The 24,753-nt window shown below is 45.2% G+C and overlaps 1 protein-coding gene across 4 annotated transcripts in view; it reads left to right on the forward strand.

Moving 5' to 3' along the window:
• Window positions 1-10,804, forward strand: part of SUSD6 (sushi domain containing 6) — a 111,741-nt gene extending 100,937 nt beyond the window's left edge. For all 4 annotated transcript variants that reach the window (XM_073348474.1, XM_073348473.1, XM_073348472.1 and 1 more), the window contains 3 exons: window positions 748-886; window positions 2,678-3,102; window positions 4,680-10,804. In XM_073348474.1, coding sequence (XP_073204575.1) covers window positions 748-886; window positions 2,678-3,102; window positions 4,680-4,705 — 590 coding nt within the window. In that variant the 3' untranslated portion in view covers window positions 4,706-10,804. The remainder of the gene's footprint in view (window positions 1-747; window positions 887-2,677; window positions 3,103-4,679) is intronic.
• Window positions 10,805-24,753: the final 13,949 nt, after the last annotated feature.

Here is a 24,753-nt window from a genome sequence, read left to right on the forward strand (position 1 = left end):
GGGATTCCACTACTTTCCTTGGGGCAGACTCTTCCACTGGCTAAGAATTCCTATTAACAGGGAGCTTTTCCTGCTGCTCAGCCTAAAACACCCCTTCTGTTACGCTAAACAATTCTCTTCCTTCCTTATGGTCATCAAGTCTCTTTGTAGTTGTTGTCACGGAGTGTGAGGAAGTTTGGGCCCTTCACCCCTCTTCCTGGGATTCACTGTGACTCTCTCAGCCAGCCAGTAAAACAGAAGGTTTATTGGACAATAGGAACACAGTCTAAAACAGAGCTTGTGGGTACAACCAGGACCCCTCAGTCAAGTCCTTCTTGGGGGGCAGGGAGCTTAGACCCCAGGCTTGGGGTTCCCTGCTTTCCACCACCCAGCCCAAAACTGAAACCAACCCCCCCCAGCAGGCTCTCTCCTGCAGCCTTTGTCCAGTTTCCTGGGCAGAGGTGTTGCTTCCCTCATCTCCCCCCGGCTCAGGTTACAGGCTCTCAGGTATCCCATCTCCAATGAAACTCCCCTGCCACATTCCCAGGTCAACACTCCCCCCTCCCTGCTTCGTCACAGTTGTCACTTAGCCAAACTAAATGTATGCATTTAACTCATCCTCTCCTAAATCAGCCCCTTTAGCCTCCTTCCCCCCTTCTATTGCTCTTCCCTGACACTCCCTCCATTTTTCAGAGTACCCTTGTATGTACCTTCTTCACATGATGGCTGTTCTGAGGCATGAACCATTTGTTTCTTTTGGCTTTGTAGATAAAGATTCGCCCCCGACAATCGGGGTCCCCACCCTCTCCATAGTGGCCTCCACAGCAAGCTCAGTAGCTCTGATCCTTCTCTTAGTTGTGCTGTTCGTTTTGCTGCAGCCAAAGCTGAAGTCTTTTCATCACAGCAGGTGAGCTCAGTGGGGGAAAAGTTTCAACAGAGGGCAGGGGCTGGGGGATGTAATATTTATTTACATGTGCAGTCCACAAGGGTGTTGGGTTTGTCTCCTCTTTCTGTCATCTTAACCCCATCACTCTTCTTTCCTTTCTCTGTCCTGTTCTTCTGTTTTTCTCATTTCCTTTTTTCATCCTTTTGTGCTTTTCTTCATCACTCTTCCTTCAAGTCTGTTGCTTTGTTGGGTTCTGCTGGGTTTCTGTATAATCTCCTCATGTCATGTTGAGCAGGGTCTGGTTTTAATGGCCATAACTTCTCATCCCTTTCCTTTAAATAAATTTACTGCTGGCAAAAGATGCCATCGGGTTGATGACACAAGAAAAGAGACTGTTCTTCTCATTCACAGAATAGATGTGATACTGGCAATCTTACCACAGGCTTCCACTGCCCTGCCAATGTACCTCAGCCCTTATCTGGAGAGGGTTTAGTCTCCAGCTCCTGTCAGGCTTTGGTCTGTCCATTAAAACTTCCCGTTGTTGACATCAGTCAGCACTAATGTGTGCTGGTGGTTTTTTTGTGATGTGAACATAGTCTATTGGAAGCTTGGCCTGACCCCCCAGATTCACTTCCCGTAGGACAGCATACTGAATAGAGTTGAGGAAAGGGCTATTCCCTGCCTTATTTAAACCACGGGCCTCACAAACTCAGGACATAGTGGAGCTGTGATTTTTTTTTATTTTCCCCCCACCCCCCATGCACCCCTTACTTTTAGCTGCCCCACTTACGCGTCTCCAGTGACGAGGCACAGGCAGTATTATGGGTGAGAAGAGGTCTGTGGGTGGCACAGAGTGTCTATGGGCTTCAGGAAACACAGCATTTGTGCACTGTGAAGCAGTGTGCCCAGCACTTGTGAACGGCTCCTCCTGGAGACCCCCTGAACTTGGATACAGCATTTTCTGTGGCTACTGTTCTCCCATTCCACCTGATCTATTTGCTATTCTATTTCTGTGCTTCTACATTTTAAATGTAAGACATTATCCAAACCCTATTGGACTGTCCTCTACTTCAGCCTCCTTACTTTTCCAGTGCTGGATGATTACCAAGGTAAGAGCCTGTGGATTTACATCTGCCCCTTCCCCTGCCAGTGCCCAGCTCATTTAAGAGATCCCTCCGTTGCTTCTGTGGCTGTGAATTATGCTGATATCACTAAATAAAGGTACTGACCAGCCAGAATAAATTAATTATTCAGGAGCTTCTGACATATGTGCACATCTCTGATTATCCCTGCTGCAGGGAGGGTGGGGGGGAATAGAAAAAATACAGGACATTTGCCCTCCTGACCTGGGAAAAGACAGCTGTACATGGAGGAGGGGAGGGTCCCACATTTCAACTGCTGCCATTGCCGGCAGTGTGTACTGTGCTCTGCTGCCCTTCCTCCGGGTGGGCACAGATTGGTCTTCTGAGCCAGCCACTTCTGCTCCTTGAACAGCTGGTGGGGTGGCTGTTGAGCAGCAGGGCATTGTCTCATTTGAGGGCACAGTTCTGGAGCATGCCCCTGTCTTCCGCAGGGCCAGCCACTGTTAACAGGAGAACTAGTGTGTGGTCACTGGCATGGCAGCACAAGGAGGTGACTGCTTTTCATGGGGTGTTGGTAAAATTCAGTCCTTCTCCCCCTGAACAGGTCACTGTTGAGTGGTGGAATTGGGTTAAGGAAAGGTTACTTCATGGCTCATTGGCGTGGTGGGGGGGCTCACAGACACACAGAGCTATCTAAATTAGCCCTAAATTAGCTTTTTCCTCTTGCAAGACGTGATCAAGGTGTATCTGGGGATCAGGTCTCCATGATGGTGGATGGTGTCCAGGTGGCCTTGCCGTCCTATGAAGAAGCAGTCTATGGCAGCGCAGGGAACTGCATTCCGCCCTCGGATTCACGAGTACAGATTGTGCTGTCAGAGGGAGCTGGGCAGAGTGGAACAAGTGAGATGCAGCAGCAGCAGGACCAAGGGGCTCGGGACTGCTTCGTTGGAGAGGACGAGGCCCCAGGACGCTCTGGACTGTGTGAAGCCAGTGGCTCTCAACGCTCTGAAACTGTTCTCGTACACCAGGCCACCACCTCTTCCTGGGTAGCTGGCATGGCTAGCAGTAGACCTGTGCACAAAGATGCTCAAGACTCAGAAAGCAGTGATCTACAAAGCCTTTTATCACTTACTTCCTCGGAGGAATACACAGACGGTACGTGATATGAACAGGGAATACTGAATGAGACACTAATGTGCATAAGAATAGTCGCCGCAGTGAAGCTAGCTAGGATGAGAATTACAAGGGCCATTGATTCTTTGGCTTAAGGGCACAAGCTGGTCACCAGCTGAGTGTCAAAGAAATTTCCCTACCTCCACTGTGTTACGTAATTAAATGTATACTGGGGGCTGTACATCTTCCTCCAAAGCATCCAGCATTGGCCTGCATCAAAGGCAAGATGCCAGACTAGGACCACAGGTCTGTTCTGCTCTGCTCTTGTGCTTCCTCTGGTCTTTATCAAGTCATTGGCAAAGAACTTTCTCCCCATCCCCGCAGTGCCATGAAAATGCAGGGCAGCCCTATTTAGGGGCAACTGCTTGTTGGAGGGGGGCACTTTTTTGAAAATGAGCAGTTTACAGTTCTGGGGCTCCTCCATTTGGGGCACTGTAACTGACAAGGCAAGGGACTGTCTAGTGTAGTGCATAAAGCACTACAGACCCAGAGCACAAGTCTAGTTTGAAGTCCTAAGAGGAATGAGTTATGATGGTCTTGTGCCTCAGTCCTGTAGCGGACAGGAGTCCACATAACATGGACCAGCTCTCTGAGTTTTCTGGACTCTGCGAAAAGAGAGGCCTTACAAGGACAGAGCTGATATGGAGACAGAACAAAGCTTTGCTTCTGTAGAGGTTAGATCTGCTAGGTCAAGAAGCATAAATGGCTTATAGATAGCACAAAGCAGAACTTTATTTTCCATTGCTGCAAGCCCTATAATAGTCAGTAACATGACTTGGAACCCTACTCAACAATAAAACCCCAAAGGTTATTTCCCCTACAGGGAGGGAAATACCAGATTCCCAGATATGGGAGGAAAACCTCAAACATGGGTAGCAGAGTTTGGGGATAGTGTTGCCAAAAGCTGATCCAGTGGGCCTTTCAGACTGTGCAGAAATAGGCAGACAATCCATGTGTTCTGCAATGTATAGCACTGCTTTTAAATCTCTGTTTAAAGCACCTCTCAGTGGGGCAAATTGCTATAATCCAGAAGCTGGGAATGGGCGACGGGGTGTCTCACTTGATGATTACCTGTTCTGTTCATTCTCTCTGGGGCACCTGGCATTGGTCATTGTCAGAAGACTGGATACTGGCCTAGGTGGACCTTTGGTCTGACCCAATATGGCCGTCCTTATGTTATAAGGAAGACTAACCAAAAGGCTAGCTTACTGGGTCAAGATCCTGCTGAAGCTACCTAACTCCCACCTACATGGGAACTTGCACTGGCTGTAGTTAAAGGTTAACTTGCCACAGGCCTATTTGCAATCACCTGCTGCTGCTAGGCTAAGGCAATAGGAAACTCCTGATCTGTAGGGAGGCTGCTGGAGGGCTTGGGGAGAAGTGCTACCTGGTGTCGGAGGGCGAATGCTGCACTACCATTGTCGGAGAGTGTGTGTCTGTACTGGGATGTGGGAGGGGCTGTAACATATGCCCTGTCTGTGCACTTTGCTGACACCTGTTAGAAGTTCCATAGAGTGACCCGTGTAAAGTCTGACCTCTCTTTTTCTTTTCCCTTCCAGATACTCCATTGTTGAAGGAAGCATGAGGCCTGCTGCACTTGTTTAGCCTTCTCCCTCTTGGTTCCCCCTCTTCTTTCTTGGGATGCAAGCATTCTGTGCAGCCTTCCCCACCTTCACGAGCTGGGCCCTGGATACCTCCAAGCAGAGACGCTTCAGCTGAAGATCCAAAGGATATTGCCAGGTTGTCTCCTCGATGCGCCATTTGGTGCGGTGTCAGCCTTCCCATTTCATCTACATTAGGGGCTTGAATAATGTAATGGATTTGAGCTCCTCCCTCTTCTTCCCTCCCCGTGTCAGATGTTTGACAGCAGCGTCTGGAGAGCTGCTACTTACTTGTGCCTTTCTCCTTCTCACACTGGCTTGTCGCAGCTTCTCACAGGCCTCACTAGCTGTTCAGCAGCCCAGAGAGCAGGGATCAAGAACTGCTTGCTCGTTGGGTGCAGACATAGTTTATATAAAGGCCTTTCTTCCAGTATCCTCCTGGTGACTAGGGGGCAGGACAGAGTTCTCCAAGAGGGATGAACCTGGGCTTGGGAAAAGTTCCAATATGGGTAATTTACACTATCCAGCAGTGCTCATAGTTTTTAAAAAATAAAGTGGTATGTTCTGTAACTTGACTGCATATTAACAGTTAGGCATTACTGGGTATTGTAAAGGCAGAGAAGTCTGACATCTTTTACAAGATTTTTGGAAACGCCTGAAGATTTTTCTCTTCCTCCCCTTCATGCCTTTTTTGTTATCCTTCATCTTCCCCGCAAATATACATACACCTTTGATGTAGCAGACTAACTGTCTCTCTGCAAGATTCCATTCCAGAAAATCCCACTGTCTCATTCTTTCATTGACCTCACAATCCACTCGGTTTTTGTGTTTCCTGAAGTCTAGGGCTGTCTACTCTGAGGAAAATTTACCAGTTCCTTTCAGTGCTGGTCTAGCACAGGGGCAGCTCCTGGTGCTAAACTCCTGGAGAATTTCTTCAAAAGGCTAGTTGTAGACAAGGCCTAGAAGCAAGAAAACTTGCAGTACAACCCTGATTTTCTGATCTCCAGTTAACCAAGCCTGTGTTAACTGCAGGTTAGTCACATTCTGCTGACATGGTGTGCCATATTCGTGGCCAGTTTATCCAAAGGCCTGTTCTTTTGCAGGTGTCGGGTGTCTGACACAGTTTTAAAAATATCAGATTTTCCTGCGTAACTGCTACGAACAACTTTTAACTTGACATGACAGCAAAAATGGAAAAGTCCTTTAGAAACATTGTCCCTTACTCCCTCAATTTTCCAGGAAACGTAAGGGCTTTTTAAGATGTTCTCTGGATTCACTGGCCCTTTTTTATGTTTGCGATTTTGTCAGCAGAAATATTAACACTGTCAGCTAATGCTGGGGTTTGTGGTTAGCATCCTCGGTTGCCTGGCAAGAGATACCAGGGTACTCGAGTACAGCATCACACTTTCTAAATAGTTGCACCATGTCTTCAGAACCTTAAATGGAAAGAGTTGTGCTGCTGTTTTATCCTAATGGGACCTCTTTGTGCATTTGGAGCTGCTCTCACATGTGGGCCTCTTCTTCATGGGGATGGGGAACAGTGTGTTCGCTAAAACCCCTCCTGAAGAGTGGAGTTGACACAGTTGGGTTGCATGGCCATTGTGGAGACAGCAGAGCAGTTTTTAAACAATTACCTGGAGCAGGACACTCCCTAGTCCAGAGCATGAGTTTTAATGACTCTCTTGACAGGGCTGTCTTAAAATAAGCCTAGGAATACATTTCTTGTCCCTTGTATATGTAGGGCCTGGTGTGACATACTGGAGGTTGTTACATGTCATTTCCTGAATGGTGCTGCATAGGGACAACTGTGTCCCATGGCCAAATGCATGTTTGGGGCTTGGTGGTGGATTTAAAGGAGTTAAGCAGGGAAGACAAGGGAACAGCTTCCCTAGAGTTGGTTCCAGCAGCAGTGCTTAGCCCCTCAAAAAAAGGTCTATGCAGCTCATTAGTTGGACTAAGGCAAAAGGGGCCGGGGGTGGAGGTGTGCATGCTCACCCCGTACCTTAGTCAAGTGGTCAACCAGCAGTTGCCCTGAAGGAAAGCCAGTGAATTTGTATTTGAAATGGAGGGAGCAATGAGACGTGGCTTTATTCAGCAAGTTGTGACTTCTGGGTGAATACCTCAGCCCCTCTTTCTCTCCCCTTTTTATAATTGTACTCCCTACCCAGAGCAGTGACTATATTAGAATACTGAGTGTTATATAACACTTTAAAATGGATTATTGCTACAGTAACTGAGGTTAAGCTCCAGCTGCAGTGGGCAGGGATTGGCTGCAGTGTATAGCCAGCAACCTGCCTCCCCTGCTCATTAAATTCCCTAATGCATTTGCCTGTTAATTCCCAGGACGGCTGTAACAGTGTGTGCGTGTGTGTGTGTGTGGGGGGGGAACAGCTCTGTTTTCCCACATCCCTTGTATCTCTTAAATTAAGTCACAAGAATTGTTTTAAAGAGACACTGTCAAGTTAAAAGTAGTATATTTTAAACAAACTTCTTTACCTGCTCAACACCCTAGGTTACTGCAAGAATTTGACAAATCCAACTTTCACTATCCTTGGTGGTTTTGTTTCTGTCTCAGTTTGGACAATAAAAAACAAACTTGTTTCATTTCCAGCTTAATGGTGCTGCAGTATTTGGCTTTCAGACTGCAGGCATAAATGTATTAGTTTGTAAACAGTTTCCATTGGAATTTAAAGAAAATCAACATGGAAATATTTCTACTCTTAGTTTTAAAATTGTTCTTCTACAAAATCACGTTTGAAATAAGTGTCCCTATAACCTGGTCTCTCACTTCTTATCAAAGTGCAAACACTGACCTTGTTTTCTTCTCATCAAACAAATAGAAAATAGAATGAATTGCTCTCTAATTAGCTTAAGGTTCCCTGGTAACCAAAGCTGACATCCAGCAGCCTGGGTGCAAAGGCCAGGTGCCACACTCTTCAGCTGACAGAAGAGCATTCTCTTAATGAAGCTGGAATTTGATCCCAGGGCCTGACCTTGCTCTGAATGCTGAAACTGACAGCCATGTACCTAACAGAGAGCGCATAGTGGCTGTGTCCACTAACCCCGACTTACAATAGTGTGGTTATCCACCAGTCTGAGGGAAATAATCAACTGGGGAAAAACAACAGAAGAAGGGGACCTTAATTTTGTTTGAGTCCCCCCAGAGTTTCTTTCCCAGGAGGGAGGGGTGTGGGGAGAGGGAAAAGATGTGCCTGTAATCTTAATAATCAGCAGAAATAGACAATCGATGTCTCTTTGATTTTAAGAGGATAAAATAGCAGCTACTGATACTGGCTTTTCATGGGGGGATCTAATTGTAGCCTGCTGGCTGGAAATCTCTGATGCCCCTGGATGCCTTGGCGGTTGCAGAAAAGTAGCATGTCACTTTCTTCTGTGGAAACATCCATGCAGACTAGAGACATTAAATCCCATGCAAGCCAGAACAAGCAGAAACAGCTTTTGGATTCTTGTGTTTCACCTTCCCAAGCATTCAGCTTTAGAGTTTACTTTCATATAAAATGAGAGAGAATGAGGAGGGGAAAAACCTGTTTAAAATCCAGCAGATAAGTTTTCAAAAAGAAAAAACAATGCTTTTTCTTTCTCTTTACTGAGCAACATGTGGACCATTACCTGCATACCTTTAAAGTCTTAGGGAGACTTGAAGGGGCAGAAATCAATTTCTGGGGAAAGAAGAGAGCTAGAAAGATAAGTGAGATACTGCACACTCAGAACTCCCATTTTAATCAATGGGAGCAAGAACTGCAGAACTCAGCCTTAAAGAACCCTTTCTTATGAACTCTCCCATAACTTGTTAGCATTAAGTTGGAGTGAAGAATACCGCATTTCGTGCTGGAATCATAGACCAGAATAGTCAAAAGGAAACAGTCCCCCTATAGCATTCCCAGCATGGTGCAGTTTTATGTTGTCTTACACATTCTGTACCCTGAAATGCTTAACAAGAATATTCAAATGATTTAATTATACCTGAAAATTAAAAATAGCACTTATTAAAAGTATAAGGGGGTACAAAACCTAAAGGGATGCTGTCAGGAGAAATTTACAAAACACTATGTGCAATAGAAACTCTTCCATGATTTCTTTGCTATTCCAATTGAAAGGGTTTTTGTAGTTTTTTAAACAAGGATATTCCTCTGCCCTGTTTGCAATTCAGATATTACAGTACCAGGCTAGTGTGAGAGATCCAGAAAGTGAAACTGACTACAAATGAAAGTGAATTGGATTGGTCTCTTCTCAGTGCTGAAATTATGAAGTGCAAGGTGAATTAAAAGCAAACTTTAATCATGTCAATGTTGGAATAATGTAAAGGGATTAGTAACAGGGAAGGGAACTTTGGTGGTTTGTTTTCGGTTGTTTTTTTAAATAAGGGCCTGACTCCTGCGGGTGGAAGGAGCAAGGTTCTGTAGTGTTCTCCTCCTTTGTAGGACTGCTGCACAATTAGAGCTTTGTGACTCTGGGACGGAGCAGAGCCAGAGGATTCCCATCCTTTTAAACCAACAGCAAACTTGCAACATAAAATTACACTCTGTGAGCATCATCTTACGTACTTCCTCTTGGAAGTGAACTCTCTCAGGGTTTCCCCATTTAACAATTCAACAACTTAGCAGGGTTTTTATGCATCTGGAGGGGTGACTTGCCCTCACAGCACATGGAGTAATTTGGAGAGAAATATTGACATTATTCTAGAAGGAAATACAAGACTCCCCGAAGTGTGGAGAATTTGGTTTGATTTGAATTGGGACTCAGTGAGCGCAGTAAGTTCTGCTGTAGGACGTAAGCTGGGCTGGGAGATCACTGCTGTGAGTACAGAAGAGAGAGCACCTAGAAAACTTGGGGTGAGTGAGTAGGAGCTGTTATTAAAAACTCCGGCAGGCCCTGTAGGTGGCTCAAACTATTGGGTGCAAATGCATATAATGGTGAGCCCATAAAGAAGGGTTCACTGTGCCTAGATGATCAGATACTAAAAACCAACGACTCCGCCATGTAAAAAAGTGGAGGCGCAGCAAGATAGAGATGTTTAGATTTCCTTGCTGATCTGTTTACAACATGTCATGTTGTTAAACTAATTTTTCAAATTAGTTTTTATTTTTGGACAACAATTGTTTTATTAATATTCTTTACTTCACACAGCCTGGACAGCAGAACTAGTATCTGTTTCATTTCCTGGTTCTCACACTAGCACAATAAATTTCATCCTGAAAAGAAGGAACTGCTGATTAAATTTGAAAACATTTGTTCACAGAAACTTGTAGTTAAGAAACTTCAGTTCTCTCTGTAAAAGGCCTTGGGAATGCAGAGAGGCTGCCTAAGGCTGGCTTCATTTGAGGGAGTGTTTTTATATTGGGAATGAATTTTCTGCCAACGTTTCAGAACCTTGTGAAAAAAACAAAACAAACCCCAAGAATGATTGTCCTGCTCTCACTGCTCCTGGGACAAAGCATGTAAGTCTCTGGGACCTCTCTTCAGAGAGCTCTGTCCTACATACTGCTTCTAACTTGGCCTTCTGGAGAACTTTAAGAGGTTACATGTGGTTGCACCAGAGTGGATGTCTGAATTAAATTGATGCTCTTCTATTTTAACATATGCTTTTTGCTTCTGTCCAAGGGTGAGCCAAGGAGAGGGGCAATCTAATTCTGCTGGAAAGTAATGCTTTATTTTTGATTCTCAACTTTACATAAGAGTTCAAACCAAACACGAAGCTGAACTGTCTGTGGAGCAGACACTGTGTGATGCAGTGAGCACACTGCAGGTAGTTACAGATAGCGAAGCTTGGTTGCCTTCAATGCATTAATTTGTTTTCTGGTTTTTGTCTGAGTTACACCACTATGGAATTGTGTGCGGAATGGTACTCCTAGATGTGGGATTTTAAAACAAATGAAACGTAATTGATGCTGTGCAGGATGTCACTCAATCAGTTTTATTTTTGCTTTTCTGGTCTCCTGTACATTGCAGTGGGTGTGAAGATAGTATTTTAATATTTGTACAAAGTTTAATTTAATTTTAATTGTTCTATGTATATAACTGCATTTCTAAATTAAAAAAGTTCTTTTGAAGTGAGTGTCTAACCTCTGGGGTGTGCTTTTTTTAAAAAACATGCTGTCCTTTGGTCTCGTGCTGTTTGGCTGGAGTGGAGAAACCAGCCAGCAGGTTATCTGATGATACTCTACGCTTCTTTAGCACCTTCCATCTGGGGATCTCAAAGCATATTGCAGACAACGAATGAAGCTTTACCGCAAGTGGGAGCTAAGGGGTATGTCAAGGTTCCTCCCCCACTCTGAACTCTAGGGTACAGATGTGGGGACCTGCATGAAAAACCTCCTAAGCTTATCTTTACCAGCTTAGGTCAAAACTTCCCCAAGGTACAAAATATTCCACCCTTTGTCCTTGGATTGGCCGCTACCACCACCAAACTAATACTGGTTACTGGGGAAGAGCTGTTTGGAAACGTCTTTCCCCCCAAAATACTTCCCAAAACCTTGCACCCCACTTCCTGGACAAGGTTTGGTAAAAAGCCTCACCAATTTGCCTAGGTGACTACAGACCCAAACCCTTGGATCTGAGAACAATGAAAAAGCATTCAGTTTTCTTACAAGAAGACTTTTAATAAAAATAGAAGTAAATAGAAATAAAGAAATCCCCCCTGTAAAATCAGGATGGTAGATATCTTACAGGGTAATTAGATTCAAAAACATAAAGAACCCCTCTAGGCAAAACCTTAAGTTACAAAAAAAATACACAGACAGAAATAGTTATTCTATTCAGCACAATTCTTTTCTCAGCCATTTAAAGAAATCATAATCTAACACATACCTAGCTAGACTACTTACTAAAAGTTCTAAGACTCCATTCCTGGTCTATCCCCGGCAGAAACCAGCATAAGACAGACACACAGACCCTTTGTTTCTCTCCCTCTTCCCAGCTTTTGAAAGTATCTTGTCTCCTCATTGGTCATTTTGGTCAGGTGCCAGCGAGGTTACCTTTAGCTTCTTAACCCTTTACAGGTGAGAGGAGCTTTCCCCTGGCCAGGAGGGATTTCAAAGGGGTTTACCCTTCCCTTTATATTTCTGACAGGGTACTGTCCCCATGTTACATTGGAGCAGACTGAGGCAGGGAGTGGTTATGTGTCTTACCTAAGGCTACACTGGCTCTGTGGCAGTCTCACGAATTAGAGTCCATAGCTCTTGAATCCCAGTCCGCGCCTGTAAATAAAGACAACCCACAATCTATAAAACTGACACAGTGGGTTCTATGCTCCCAGCCTAAAACTGTACAGAAGGAAGCCTAGATCTGCACAGCATTTTTGCACATACTTCTGTCATGTCATTCTTCCTAGGTGGTGGGAGAGCAGTGGAATTCCCAGGGGATGTCACCAGTTTCTGCCCAGCATCCATGGGCAAATGGACCTATTCTCACCAATTTTGTCCCATTTGTATTCCCCCAAGGCCTCATTGCTGCTAGTGTCTTCCAGGTACCCGCTCATATCCACTATAAATTCTGCTGCCCAGAACAAGCCTCTGCCATGGGGAATGGATGTTCCTAGCCTCCTCTCCCTGTCCCCACCCCTTTAGCTGAGTGGAGCCCAGCTTGTGCCTAGTGGCCACAGGTGATTGTGGAACTGCACATTTGCCTTTTCCATGCATACAAATAGTAGGGCCTGCTGGATAACTTTCAAAAAGTAGGGACCGGTCTTTGCCCATTCACCTTCCACCCCCTATGTATTATTTAGGGGAAAGTGACTCTGGAAAGGTGGAGGGTGAAGGAGTGGGAGGAAGGAAAATTCCAAGAAGAGTGTGGTGTTCATTGAATGTAGATGGGTGGATCTGCCAGTGAAACAACTGTTGGTATTGAGTGGACTTGGTTTGGGAGAGATGTAATGAGCTTGCCTGGTATAAATTAGCTTTAGCCTAAGAACAGGTTGAGATATCTTGATCCCAGCACCAGATTCTCTTAATCTCCTGACAGATTGGAGGGGGCCTAGATTTCCTGAGACAAACTCCAGGGCCATTGTCTGGTGCAGTTATTATATATACCCATCCCTATTTGCTTTCTGCATATGCCATGTGGTGTAGAGTTCTGATCCTGCACGAGGATGCCCTGCTCTAATCCCATCTGATTTACTAACTTGCTGCATGATCTCGAACAAGGCACTTTGCTTCCCTCTACTATTAATTGCTTTAGCATCATGTGTGTTCATGCAATTTACAACTGCATGGGAACACTGGGTTAGGAGCCTAGGGAGCTTCTACATCCTAAATTAGCAGATCAAAACCCATTAAAAACCGTGGCACAAGAACAGGAAGCAGTGACAATCCAGCAATGGAGGAAAGACACTTGGTGTGATTGGCTGCCTTTTCCAAGATACAGAGGACAACACAAAAGGCCCAAATCCACAAATGGGGAAAAGAGAAAAGGGGAGATAGGCAGAGCGTTTTGCATAAAGTAGAACTGGAAGAAATCTGGGTGAGATGTAAGCAGGTTGGAGCGGGTCAGAGTTTGGGGGATGAGGTTGTGCTTACATGTGGCGGAAGGGGACAGGAAGTACTTGAGGATGGTGGCGTGTTTGGAGTAGCAGCAGAGTGGTTATTTTAAAGTTTCTCTAGTGACTAGCACAGGGGAGCTAGACCCTCTAGGCACTATTGCAGTGCAAAGAGCAGTAATTACTGCAAGGTTTCGATAGACTGGAATGGGGAGAGTTGAGAGGAGGAGGGGGTTCCAATAAACCAGACGCTAAGGGTTTAGCAGTTGGGATGAAGGAAAGGGAGGATGTTCGTGCCGATGCAGGGAGAGAGGATTTGGAGGGGAAGGATAAAGAAGAGCTGAACAAACGACAAGGTTGCAAGTCTCAGGGACAGAGAAAGCATCAGGGTCATGGACAATGGTGGGTTTGGTAGCGAGAAGGATGAGAGAATTTCTGGAGGAAAGGTAAGCTCATCTGCTGAGAACCTGAACTGGAGATAGCAGTCGGACAACAGGAGGAGATATTGGAGAGGCATTCTGAAATGCAGGCAGAATACTAGGGGATATGCAGATCTGATTGAGTCCCAGAGTAAGGACTGGTGGTGTGACACCCTGTCTTAGGGCATGTTGCCACTTTAAGACAGGTTGCAGGACCAGCTCTGCCCTGTTCTGGGTAGAAACTAAGAACAGAAGGATTCTGGGACTTGTGGCCCAAAGGACCATGAGAGTTAGAGACTCTCCAGGAATTCTGGGAAGGGAGCCAGCTGTATATAAGCTTTCAGCCTGCAGTCCGGGGCATTTGGGGAAGGAATGGTCTCTCCATCTTGACCTGCACTGAGAGCCAGCTAGAGAATGGAAGGCTGGAAAGGGAGGCATTTTGAAACTGTTGGCATAGGGAGCCCCTGAACAAGGTGACTTGAACAACTGATGTAGGCAATTGCTTCCTTCTTCAGGGCCACAACTACAGCACAGGGGGGAGAAAAGCTCTTCTCCACTTCCCCTGGACTGAGAAGCTAAAAGCCTATGGACCCTCCAGAGATGGGTTTTGTGGGCTCCTCTTCCACATTTGTCCTTGAAATTTTGTTACCCAAGAGAGGGAGGAGTTTCTGGTTTAGCTGGAGGGGCTACCAGCAAAGGGAAATTGAGGCAGTGAGCACAGTCTCCTGGTAATCCAGGTAAGACTCCTTTGCAGGTGCTTACCTGAACTTCCCTGAAATCTCCAAAATGATTCAACCATCCCAGACCAAAAAATGAGACTTGAAACCATACTGGATACATACCCAAGCTGAACTTTGCTGGGCAGCTGCCTGTCTGACCAGTGGATTCTCTTGGCCAGGGTAAGATTTGGGATTTCTCAATCCTGCAAATATCAATGGTGTTTCCAGGAATCACGATCCTTGCCTCAGTAACCTATATTATGGTAGTCTGAGGTCTTGCATCCTTTGATCTATGCGAAAATACAAAACAGACATGAGGAGGGAAAAAAATTCAGAAACCACAGAAATGGAGACTATCAAAGGTTTTGGCTTTGTGACATTCCCCCGGGTACAATCTGGCCTGTTGAACAGCTGTGTCTCCTTAACTCTCTAGCCTGGGGTGCCTTTTACACTGCTTTGCTGTCAGAACAACCACTCTTGGCCTGCTCACACAGCTTTCAGCATGCAAATTCACTCTCAGATAAATACATGAGCACTCTGCCCAGCCACTTGTGAATTACATACAGGGTGACACGCGCAAAGTCCTAGTCCCAGTCTTGTACCCCCAAATATGCATCTTGTACTGCTCAGTTCTGAACAGTACAAGCTCATAGATCATCATTTCATCAAAGGAAAATGATAATGCACCAACTTTGACATCCCAAATGGAGTTTCCCCCACACTCTAATCCAAACACACTGGTTAAAATAAAACAATAATATAAATTTATTCACTACAGAAAGATAGTTTCTATAGAGTGATAATTTTTGTCATGGATTTTTCTGCATCCCAAATCCCAGCATAGGAAGAAGGGTTAAGTGGGAAGAAGAGGTGACATCTCTGCTTATTTACCACAATGCATTCTCAAACATAACTTCCGGACACCACATTGATGCTTTTTGACAGGTTTCAGAGTAACAGCCGTGTTAGTCTGTAGTCGCAAAAAGAAGAGGACGACTTGTGGCACCTTAGAGACTAACCAATTTATTAGAGCATAAGCTTTCATGAGCTACAGCTCACTTCCTCAGATGCTGTAACACTTGATGTTCTGACATGGAGGATCCTTTCCCTGACTCCCACAGCATCTGTGGGCATTCTTGTGTCAGACGGGTGGGTGGGGTTGATGCCTTCTGGGTACAGATTTACAGGGCTATGGCTGCTTGCTGCTGGCAGCAGCTCTTGCAGCCAGAAATATGCGGCGTTCTGCAGCTTTTATCTGCTAAATGTATCGGAAACAATTTGTCATTTTGGGTTCGTGCCTGTAGCAAGTGAGGGCCATATGCAGAAAAGCTTGACTTAGCTGGGCTGCAGGGGGGAGAGAAAAGTCTGGAGTACTAGGCACCTCAAAAGTCAATGCTCAAAGGAGGAGTTTAGTTTGCAGAGGCAGCTAGACAAAAATGCCCCTGCCATGCAATTGGTTTGAGGAAACCTGCTCAAAAGAGGGAACAGACACACACAAACAAGACACCCTCCTAGTTCACCCGGCGTTAAGCCAGGCATTTCAGTGTACTGCCCAAACCCTGGGGATGGCATTCTGGTGTGTGTGGATTATCCACCGATACAAAACCACCAGTACATCCACTCCATCGTAACTGTCTGCGTGAATCCTGTAACAAGTGCACATCAGCACTGGCCTTGCTGAGCGCAGCAACCCCATCATGCCTTCCAACAAGATTCCAGCTCCCGCCCACCAGTTTGCCCTCCAATAGGTCACACCTTTCCCACTCCTTGGAATCTCCCATGAATCCTCAGTTCCCTCACAGCCTCTGACCCACCGTTGGGGCTACCCTAGGATATGGAAACACCCCCACACTGGTATGTTCATTGGGGCTAATGGTTTTGTGTTAGAGGGCATTGAGCACAGAGCTTGCTTTATATTAGGAAGAGGGTCTGTTAATGGAAACCTTCCAGGGCAATGCCCTGGGGAGCAGCAGAAGGGATTATCACTAGAGCTCGGTGGTGGCTTTGTCACTGGAAGGCATCACCGACCGTTGTTAGCTGGGAATTATATGCAGCAAAATATACTGTCACACTGTTAATGCAATCTCTCTCTGCCCTGGGGCACTATGCGGGCCTCTTCAGCTTCATCCCATTTCATTCTGGAATGACAGTGACTAGCTCAAGCCACGTTCCTGACATTTCAAACGCCCAAACTGGACAACACGCCATGAGCCCAAAGAGCGGACAGTGGAGCTGAAGAGCTCAGACAACATCAGTCTACACAGGAGCCCAGCACAGGGCCCCAGGGCACGAAAGACCATGCCTTCGTCCAGTCTGACAAGCCACAGGAGCCTGGGCCGCGAAGAGCCCAGACTGTCCCACATCACAAAGCACAGGATCCTCAGAGTTGCAGGCCTGAAGCTGCATTCACAACAAAACCCAGGATCCAAGGGCACGAAGGGTCTAGGTTCCCTCCACCAGGTCAATGTGGCACAAAGACTCATGGTTCCCTGGTACTCCTGTCTGTACCCATCTGCTGCCGCTTGTCTTCTAGTAGATTGCAACCGCTTTGGGGCAGGGACTGTCTTGTTCTGTGTTCATACAGCGCAGTTCCTGGGGGTGGGATTCCATCCAGTGTGAAAAGACTTAACGCCCTCAAGTTCTCTCCCGCCCTCCCCTGCTGATCCTGTTACACCGCCTGGTAACTCTCGTGCATGCTCCCTGGTGGCGGGACGGTGGCCGCTGCTGGCACAGTGCAGGGTGGCCAGGCCAAGCGGGAAGTGGGGATGGTGAAGGGGAAACTCACCAGCCTGCTCTGTTCTCCTCAGCCCTGCTTGGCAAGCTGTGTTTCCATGGCAACTGGGAGGACAAGGTTCCCAGCTCATAAATCTGAAGTGTGGTGTGGGTGACCTGCCAGGTGGGAGAGACATGCTCTTCCTGTCCCCAAGCTGGACCATGGGAGCCGGGGTGACCATGCAAAGGGAGGGCGCCAAGCTGCATAGGCCGTAAATCCAGAGGCCCAGAACGAGGGCGGGTCATTTTGGGCAACGATTCAAGCAGCTGCCTGACAGCCAGGCAGAGCTTGTGCTGGACAAGAGAATCACCAGCCGGCTGGAAATGACACGTAAGGGGCAATAGGGCAGTCTCAGAGCACCAGCAGGTGAGCAGCCTTGGGAGCTGGTTATGGCTGTGAGGAGGACACAGTGCAAATTGGCACAGAGCAGTCACTTCATGAGTCACTGGGAGACGAAGCTCTGCAGCAAAGGGGCTCTCAGCAGCATTTCACCCACTGCTATCACAACTCCATATGCTGTAATTGGGGTTATATTCCTACATCCCTTCCATTGGAGTCAGTTACCTGTAAATGCACCCCCTAATGTCAGTGTAGGACAGCAAAGGGCTCCAAAGGAAGGATGTGGGACAGAGGAAAAGGATGGGCATAATGGGCTGGCTTTCAATGCTTGACTTTCTTTCATGTGTAAATTGCAATCTGTGAAACTGCCTGGGCTGAGGAGAAGCCACAGGTTCCAGCAGAGGCGTTCAGTCACGCACAGCCAGCTTTTCCAGTTCCCCTCTGTATGCTTCTTAATCAGGCTGCACACGTGGGCTGGGCCTGAAAGGCAGCTCTTCCCTTAAAGGAGCTCAGCTCCCTGCCTATTTTTGGAGCTGTTTGTTTGTGTAAAGTCTTAACAAAATAATACAGGTAAACCCTGATCACCTAAATCACTCAGAGGTCAGACATGAATGCTGCATGCTCAGGGAAACAAACCTCTCATTTCACAGCCCTCTCAGACCATGGGAGTTTTGTTACTCAGAATTTGCCTGTCCTAACAAACAACTTGACATAGACCCAAAACCAGGACACTTGAATTTGGGAGATGAGAATAAAAGGGGTGAGGGGTTGGAGGTGGGTTTCAGTTCTAATTCCCTAGAGCTCATCCTCTCCCTGCAGTTTGGGTTTTGTTTTAGTTCCCAAACTGTAGGAATGCACATCTTAGCTGTGGTTCGTGTGTGACAGCAGTCTTGCAAAAACAACTGTTCTCTGTTCCCATGTCTGGCCAGGAGGGCAGAAACTGCACAATAACAGCTGCTCTCAAGAGATTTACAACAATTGGGGCTGAAGTCTCATCAGGATGGTTTTTGAGATGTTAGCACCTTCCTACATCCCAAATCATAGAATACCAGGGTTGGAAGGGACCTCAGGAGGTCATCTAGTCCAACCCCCTGCTCAAAGCAGGACCAATCCCCAATTTTTGCCCCAGATCCCAAATGGTCCCCTCAAGAATTGAACTCACAACCCTGGGTTTAGCAGGCCAATGCTCAAACCACTGAACTATCCCTCCCCACAATTAATCCCAATCTGGAGCCACGTATTGCTGCCTCTGCCAAACTGTAAAAAGAATCATTCTGTGTATTAATAAGAACACTTTGCACTTCTACAGTGCCTTCTATTCCAAAATCTCCAAGCACTTTGCAAAGTCATGAATTCATCTTTGCAACATCCCATCGGGAAGGTAAGTATTATCTCCATTTTATACATGGGAAAGCAAGGCACAGAGAGGTTAAATGTCTTGCTCGAGGTCATACAGGAAGTCTGGCAGAGCCAAAAAGAACACAGTTCTTCTGAAAGCCCTCCTATACCCTTGCAGCCAAGGCCTGTGCTTTAACCATGATGGAATCATGCTTCCATCACTAAATAACATGCATACAGTGAGTTGTTAATAATGCACAACTGTTGCTCCAATGATTTCAATTACGTCCAAATCCAGGATGTATCACATATGGGGGTGAGATGGATGGCAGCTTGAGATATTATCGCTCTATTCATAGTGCAAGTAGGTTAATGAATGCAACACCTCGCTACACAGCTTCCAAATTACTACTGTGCTATCCTGCTTCTGGGCTGAATGATCCTCTCCCAGCTTGAGATGAGACCATTACAGGTTCCTATTTGGAAAAGAATCCCTCTTCTCTGTAGTTCCGGAAAGGTCAATGGAGCCTGTCAAGGTTGCTCCCCCACTCTGAACTCTAGGGTACAGATGTGGGGACCTGCATGAAAAACCTCCTAAGCTTATTTTTACCAGCTTAGGTCAAAACTTCCCCAAGGTACAAAATATTACATCCGTTATCCTTGGACTGGCCGCTACCACCACCAAACTAATACTGGTTACTGGGGAAGAGCTGTTTGGACGTGTCCTTCCCCCCAAAATACTTCCCAAAACCTTGCACCCCACTTCCTGGACAAGGTTTGGTAAAAAGCCTCACCAATTTGCCTAGGTGACTACAGACCCAGACCCTTGGATCTTAAGAACAATGAACAATCCTCCCAACACTTGCACCCCCCCCTTTCCTGGGAAATGTTGGATAAAAAGCCTCACCAATTTGCCTAGGTGACTACAGACCCAGACCCTTGGATCTTAAGAACAATGAACAATCCTCCCAACACTTGCACCCCCCCTTTCCTGGGAAATGTTGGATAAAAAGCCTCACCAATTTGCATAGGTGACCACAGACCCAAACCCTTGGATCTGAGAACAATGAAAAAGCATTCAGTGTTTTACAAGAAGACTTTTAATAAAAAATAGAAGTAAATAGAAATAAAGAAATCCCCCCTGTAAAATCAGGATGGTAGATATCTTACAGGGTAATTAGATTCAAAAACATAGAGAACCCCTCTAGGCAAAACCTTAAGTTACAAAAAAGATACACAGACAGAAATAGTTATTCTATTCAGCACAATTCTTTTCTCAGCCATTTAAAGAAATCATAATCTAACACATACCTAGCTAGATTACTTACTAAAAGTTCTAAGACTCCATTCCTGTTCTGTCCCCGGCCAAGACGACTACAGACAGACACAGACCCTTTGTTTCTCTCCCTCCTCCCAGCTTTTGAAAGTATCTTGTCTCCTCATTGGTCATTTTGGTCAGGTGCCAGCGAGGTTACCTTTAGCTTCTTAACCCTTTACAGGTGAGAGGAGCTTTCCCCTGGCCAGGAGGGATTTCAAAGGGGTTTACCCTTCCCTTTATATTTATGACAGAGCCTCAGGAAGAGTTGGAGCCTCTAGAGAGCCATCCAGGAGCGTTGAACTAAACAGCTTGGAATCTTCCCACTTGCAGCATTTTGGTAGCAAAATTAAGACTTTCCCAAAATGGTATAAAATGTAGCAACTGCTGAATGTGGGCATCTGGGCAGTGCCAACACTTGGTGCTGGGACTTTCTGAATTTTCCCCACTTCAATAAGGATCAAAAGTTCTCATCACTTGCTGACTAGTTGGGGTGTGAGTTTATCATCACAGTTCTGGTTCTGATGGCCTGGGGTTCACGGTAGAAAACCCACCACCACAGTTCTCCCTCTTGTTGGCAGTCTTGGCAGAGAGGCCAAAGACTGAATAGGTCACAGTGACTGAATCAATTTCTCCCTTCCTCACGCAGACCTTGTCTCTCTTGCCTCCACCCCAGTTTACCACCTCTGTTGTGCATTCAGAGTCATTCTATGGTGGGAATCGTCATTTGCTTTTGATGAGACAAATCAGTCACATCTCACCAATCATAGTTGAAAAAAAATGTTCAGATCACGATGCATTACCCCCAGCCATGGTGCACAGTGAGGGGAATGCCATTATCTGTCAGGATATTAATCCCCTGGATAATATTACAAGAGGTTGAAGGCCAGGGTTCCCTCACCTTTGCTGGTGGTAATTTCTTTGTTTTGCATTTCTAGTGATAATTAAAAACCATCACAATAAAAACTTTTGATGACTGCAGCTGGATCAGCTTCCCCAACACTGTACTGTGCCGTGGCCACATCTGCTGTGCTCAACTGTGCCCTGGCAAGGGCACCAGGAGGACAAGCAGATGGTAGTAAAGTGCTCATGATAGGGTTAACTGGGCTACCCAGTGTATTATGGGATTGATCCATGCTCCACCCCTCCCTTACTACATGTTTAATCAATGGAAGTTTTCCTATTGTGATTCAGTTAAACCAAGTAGTGAGTTATCAGCCTGCAGTACAGTGCATAGACTTATTTTTGTTGCACTGAGTGGCCCTCTTACAAAAATGATAGCTCAATTACCAGATCTGTTTGGTCTTTGACCTCTTTGCTGAGACACACCCACACCCTCCTCCCCAGTTCATTCATTTCCAGATGTTAACTGTTGGACTGGTGACCAAGAGGTAAATGGTTCTAGCTCATTACCACTCACTTAAATCACCTAGTCCTCCTTATCATGCATAGTAAATCCAGACCTGAAGGTAGATTATCTATTACTACTGTACCATGAGATGATTACTGAAAATATCTGATCCTTGAACGCCTAATTATATTAGCCAAAATGTCTTGTGAAACATGACTCATTAGCCCAGAGGCTTATGCATCACCACCCATGCTATGCAAGAGAAGGTGGAAGAGCAAGCAAACGAGAAAAAGCAGGGGGCAGAGGCAGCCTAGAGAATGGTCGATTATTAACCAGAACATACTTCCTTGGAAATCAGTGCAAGGAAGTTAAAAGCAGCCTGCATAGGACAAGCTATTACTGAAGAGCTCTGATATTGGAAGGACTTTCACTTCACTGCCATTCTGAATTAGTTATTAAGCTATTCTAATCAGGACCAGGAGTTACCAACAGATCCTTCTGAGGTCTCCCTAACTTTAATGATGCTAGTAATCCCCGATTTAGTGATTCTATTTATATTGTCAGGTTTCAGAGTAACAGCCGTGTTAGTCTGTATTCGCAAAAAGAAAAGGAGGACTTGTGGCACCTTAGAGACTAACCAATTTATTAGAGCATAAGCTTTTGTGAGCTACAGCTCACTTCTTCAGAAGAAGTGAGCTGTAGCTCACGAAAGCTTATGCTCTAATAAATTGGTTAGTCTCTAAGGTGCCACAAGTCCTCCTTTTCTATTTATATTGTGTTGGTTGAGAATAGAAAAACCTCTGACAGAGAAGCCACTGTGATTAAATAGCACCATCTCCTGTTCAAAAGGAATGTTGTCCACAGAGAAAGCGAGGAATGGGAGGGATATGTTTACAATTTTGATTGGCAAGTCAGGTGACCTATGATAAATTCATTTCACAGCCCAGCAGAACAGGAGTTTGGGAGGCCAACGTGTAGCTTAGGCAAAAGCATGGCCCACAGAGTAATACAGAACACAACAGTCATGTCCCAGTCTCATTTTAAGTGTGGAGATGGGGTCAATGGAGCTACCAGAACCAGTTCCAGCCTGCAATCCTTAATGTTGACCTAAACTGAAGCAGTGCAAGCTGGGCCCAGCAGCCTTATAGGTCTTCTCTCAGTATTATTAAAGATGAGGGTGGCTGAAAACTGCTCTGTAGGTGAATTTTAGGTAAATTAAGTGCAGCTCCTCTTGGTAAATGGCCATGGTAGTTTTTATGGGGTCAGTGTTTGGGCATCCCCGTTTTTAAGGTTCTGAGATGACCTTGCCCAAAATGGGCTGCAAGAGACTATCAATGGCTGGCTGTAACACAAAACAAAAACATTTCTGCTGTGTATGAGAGAACAGTTGCAGGAGAAGGACCTGGGTTGCAGTACAGAGCTGTCATCCTCACAGACAGCTGATCTGGTGGCTTTATCATGGAGATTTGTCAGACATTACAGGAAATGGTGAACAGTGTAACAAAACCATGACTTCAGATGACTAGATTATTAGATAAACCATACCCAAGTGGAGAGCTGAAACAAGAACCCTGTGTCTGCAGTTCCATAGCCTTTGCCTCAACCACATAACCTACTGAAAAACGTACCTAGTGTTCTTTCACCTATACATCTCAAAGAGGTATCAGCATTAGCCCCATTAAACTTGGTCTAATAAAGTATAAAGATTTAAAGTCATCTATATCAAAGCACTATGCCCCAGTGGATGAGATATCGGTTACACAGGTTAGACCTCTGTTCCCAGCACTACCACAAACTTCACCTTTGCACATTACTTAAACACTGTGTTAATCAGTTAAACATGAAACTATGCAAAATTTCCCCTAGACAAAGAAAGCATTTTGGCAGGGACAGAAGGAGAAATTGTTTGAATACTAAATCAAAGTAACAGACAAATTAAAAAAAAACAGTTGACATTGAAAACTGCCTCTCACAAGACCTAATGAAAAAATTACCTAGGTTTTATATGTTGTCACGTAATGTTTAGGGGGGTTTTTTTGGTTGGGCAGATCAAGGGGTACTATGAAATGTTAGACACTCCAAAAATCATTCTTTCAATATCAAAACAAATGCATTAAATATAAAAAAAAGTTCTGGAAAACAACTTTAACTCTGCTCCCATGGGAAGGGGAAAATGTGATGGAAGGAGGAAGTGATAGAAGTGTGGCATCTCTATGGGAACAGAATTAAGATTCTAATGTTAATGAGCAGTACAAAGCAGGCACAAGGAGTGCTGAGAATCTGGCTGTGTGTTCCAAATACACTGTTTGCATAACATGCTATACAAGTGTTGAAAAGGTGTAAAGACCAAAGACCTCGCGTCAATCAAAACCAGATATTTCAAGCATCTGCCCACCATAGGGCTTCACAGGAGCTGTCTAGCCTAAACATTCTTAACATTAAAGGGCAAACCAATGGAAGACAGTTGGCAGTTTCTCAAAGACACATTATTAAGGGCATAAGAGCAAACTATCCCACTGCGTAGGAAAGATAGGAAGTATAGCAAGAGGCCATCCTGGCTTAAACAGGAGATCTTCAATGATCTAAAAATCAAAAAAGTCCTACAAAAAGTGGAAACTAGGTCAAATTACAAAGGATGAATATAAACAAATAACACACGTATGTAAGCACAAAATTAGAAAGGCCAAGGCACAAAACGAGATCAAACTAGCTAGATACATAAAGGGTAACAAGAAAACATTCCAGAAATACATTAGAAGAGCAAGACCAAGGACACGGTAGGCCCATTAGTCAATGAGGGGGGAAAAATAACAACAGAAAATGTGAAAATGGCAGAGGTGCTTAATGAATTATTTGTTTCAATTTTCACCAAGAAGGTTGGTGGCGATTGGATGTCTAACATAGTGAATGCCAGTGAAAATGAGGTAGGATCAGAAGAGGCTAAAATAGAACAAGTTAAAAATTACTTGGATAAATTAGATATCTTCAAATCACCAGGGCCTGATGAAATGCATCCTAGAATACTCAAGGAGCTCACTGAGGAGATATCTGAGCAATTATCTTTGAAAAGTCATGGAAGACGGGAGAGATTCCAGAAAACTGGAAAAGGGCAAATATAGCGCCCATCTATAAAAAGGGAAATAAGGACAACCCAGGGAATTACAGACCAGTCAGCTTAACTTCTGTACCCGGAAAGATAATGGAGCAAATAATTAAGCAATCAATTTGCAAACATCTAGAAGATAATAAGGTGATAAGTAACAGTCAGCATGGATTTGTGAAAA

This window comes from Lepidochelys kempii, chromosome 6 (assembly GCF_965140265.1).
Source record: "Lepidochelys kempii isolate rLepKem1 chromosome 6, rLepKem1.hap2, whole genome shotgun sequence".
NCBI lineage: Eukaryota > Metazoa > Chordata > Testudines > Cheloniidae > Lepidochelys > Lepidochelys kempii.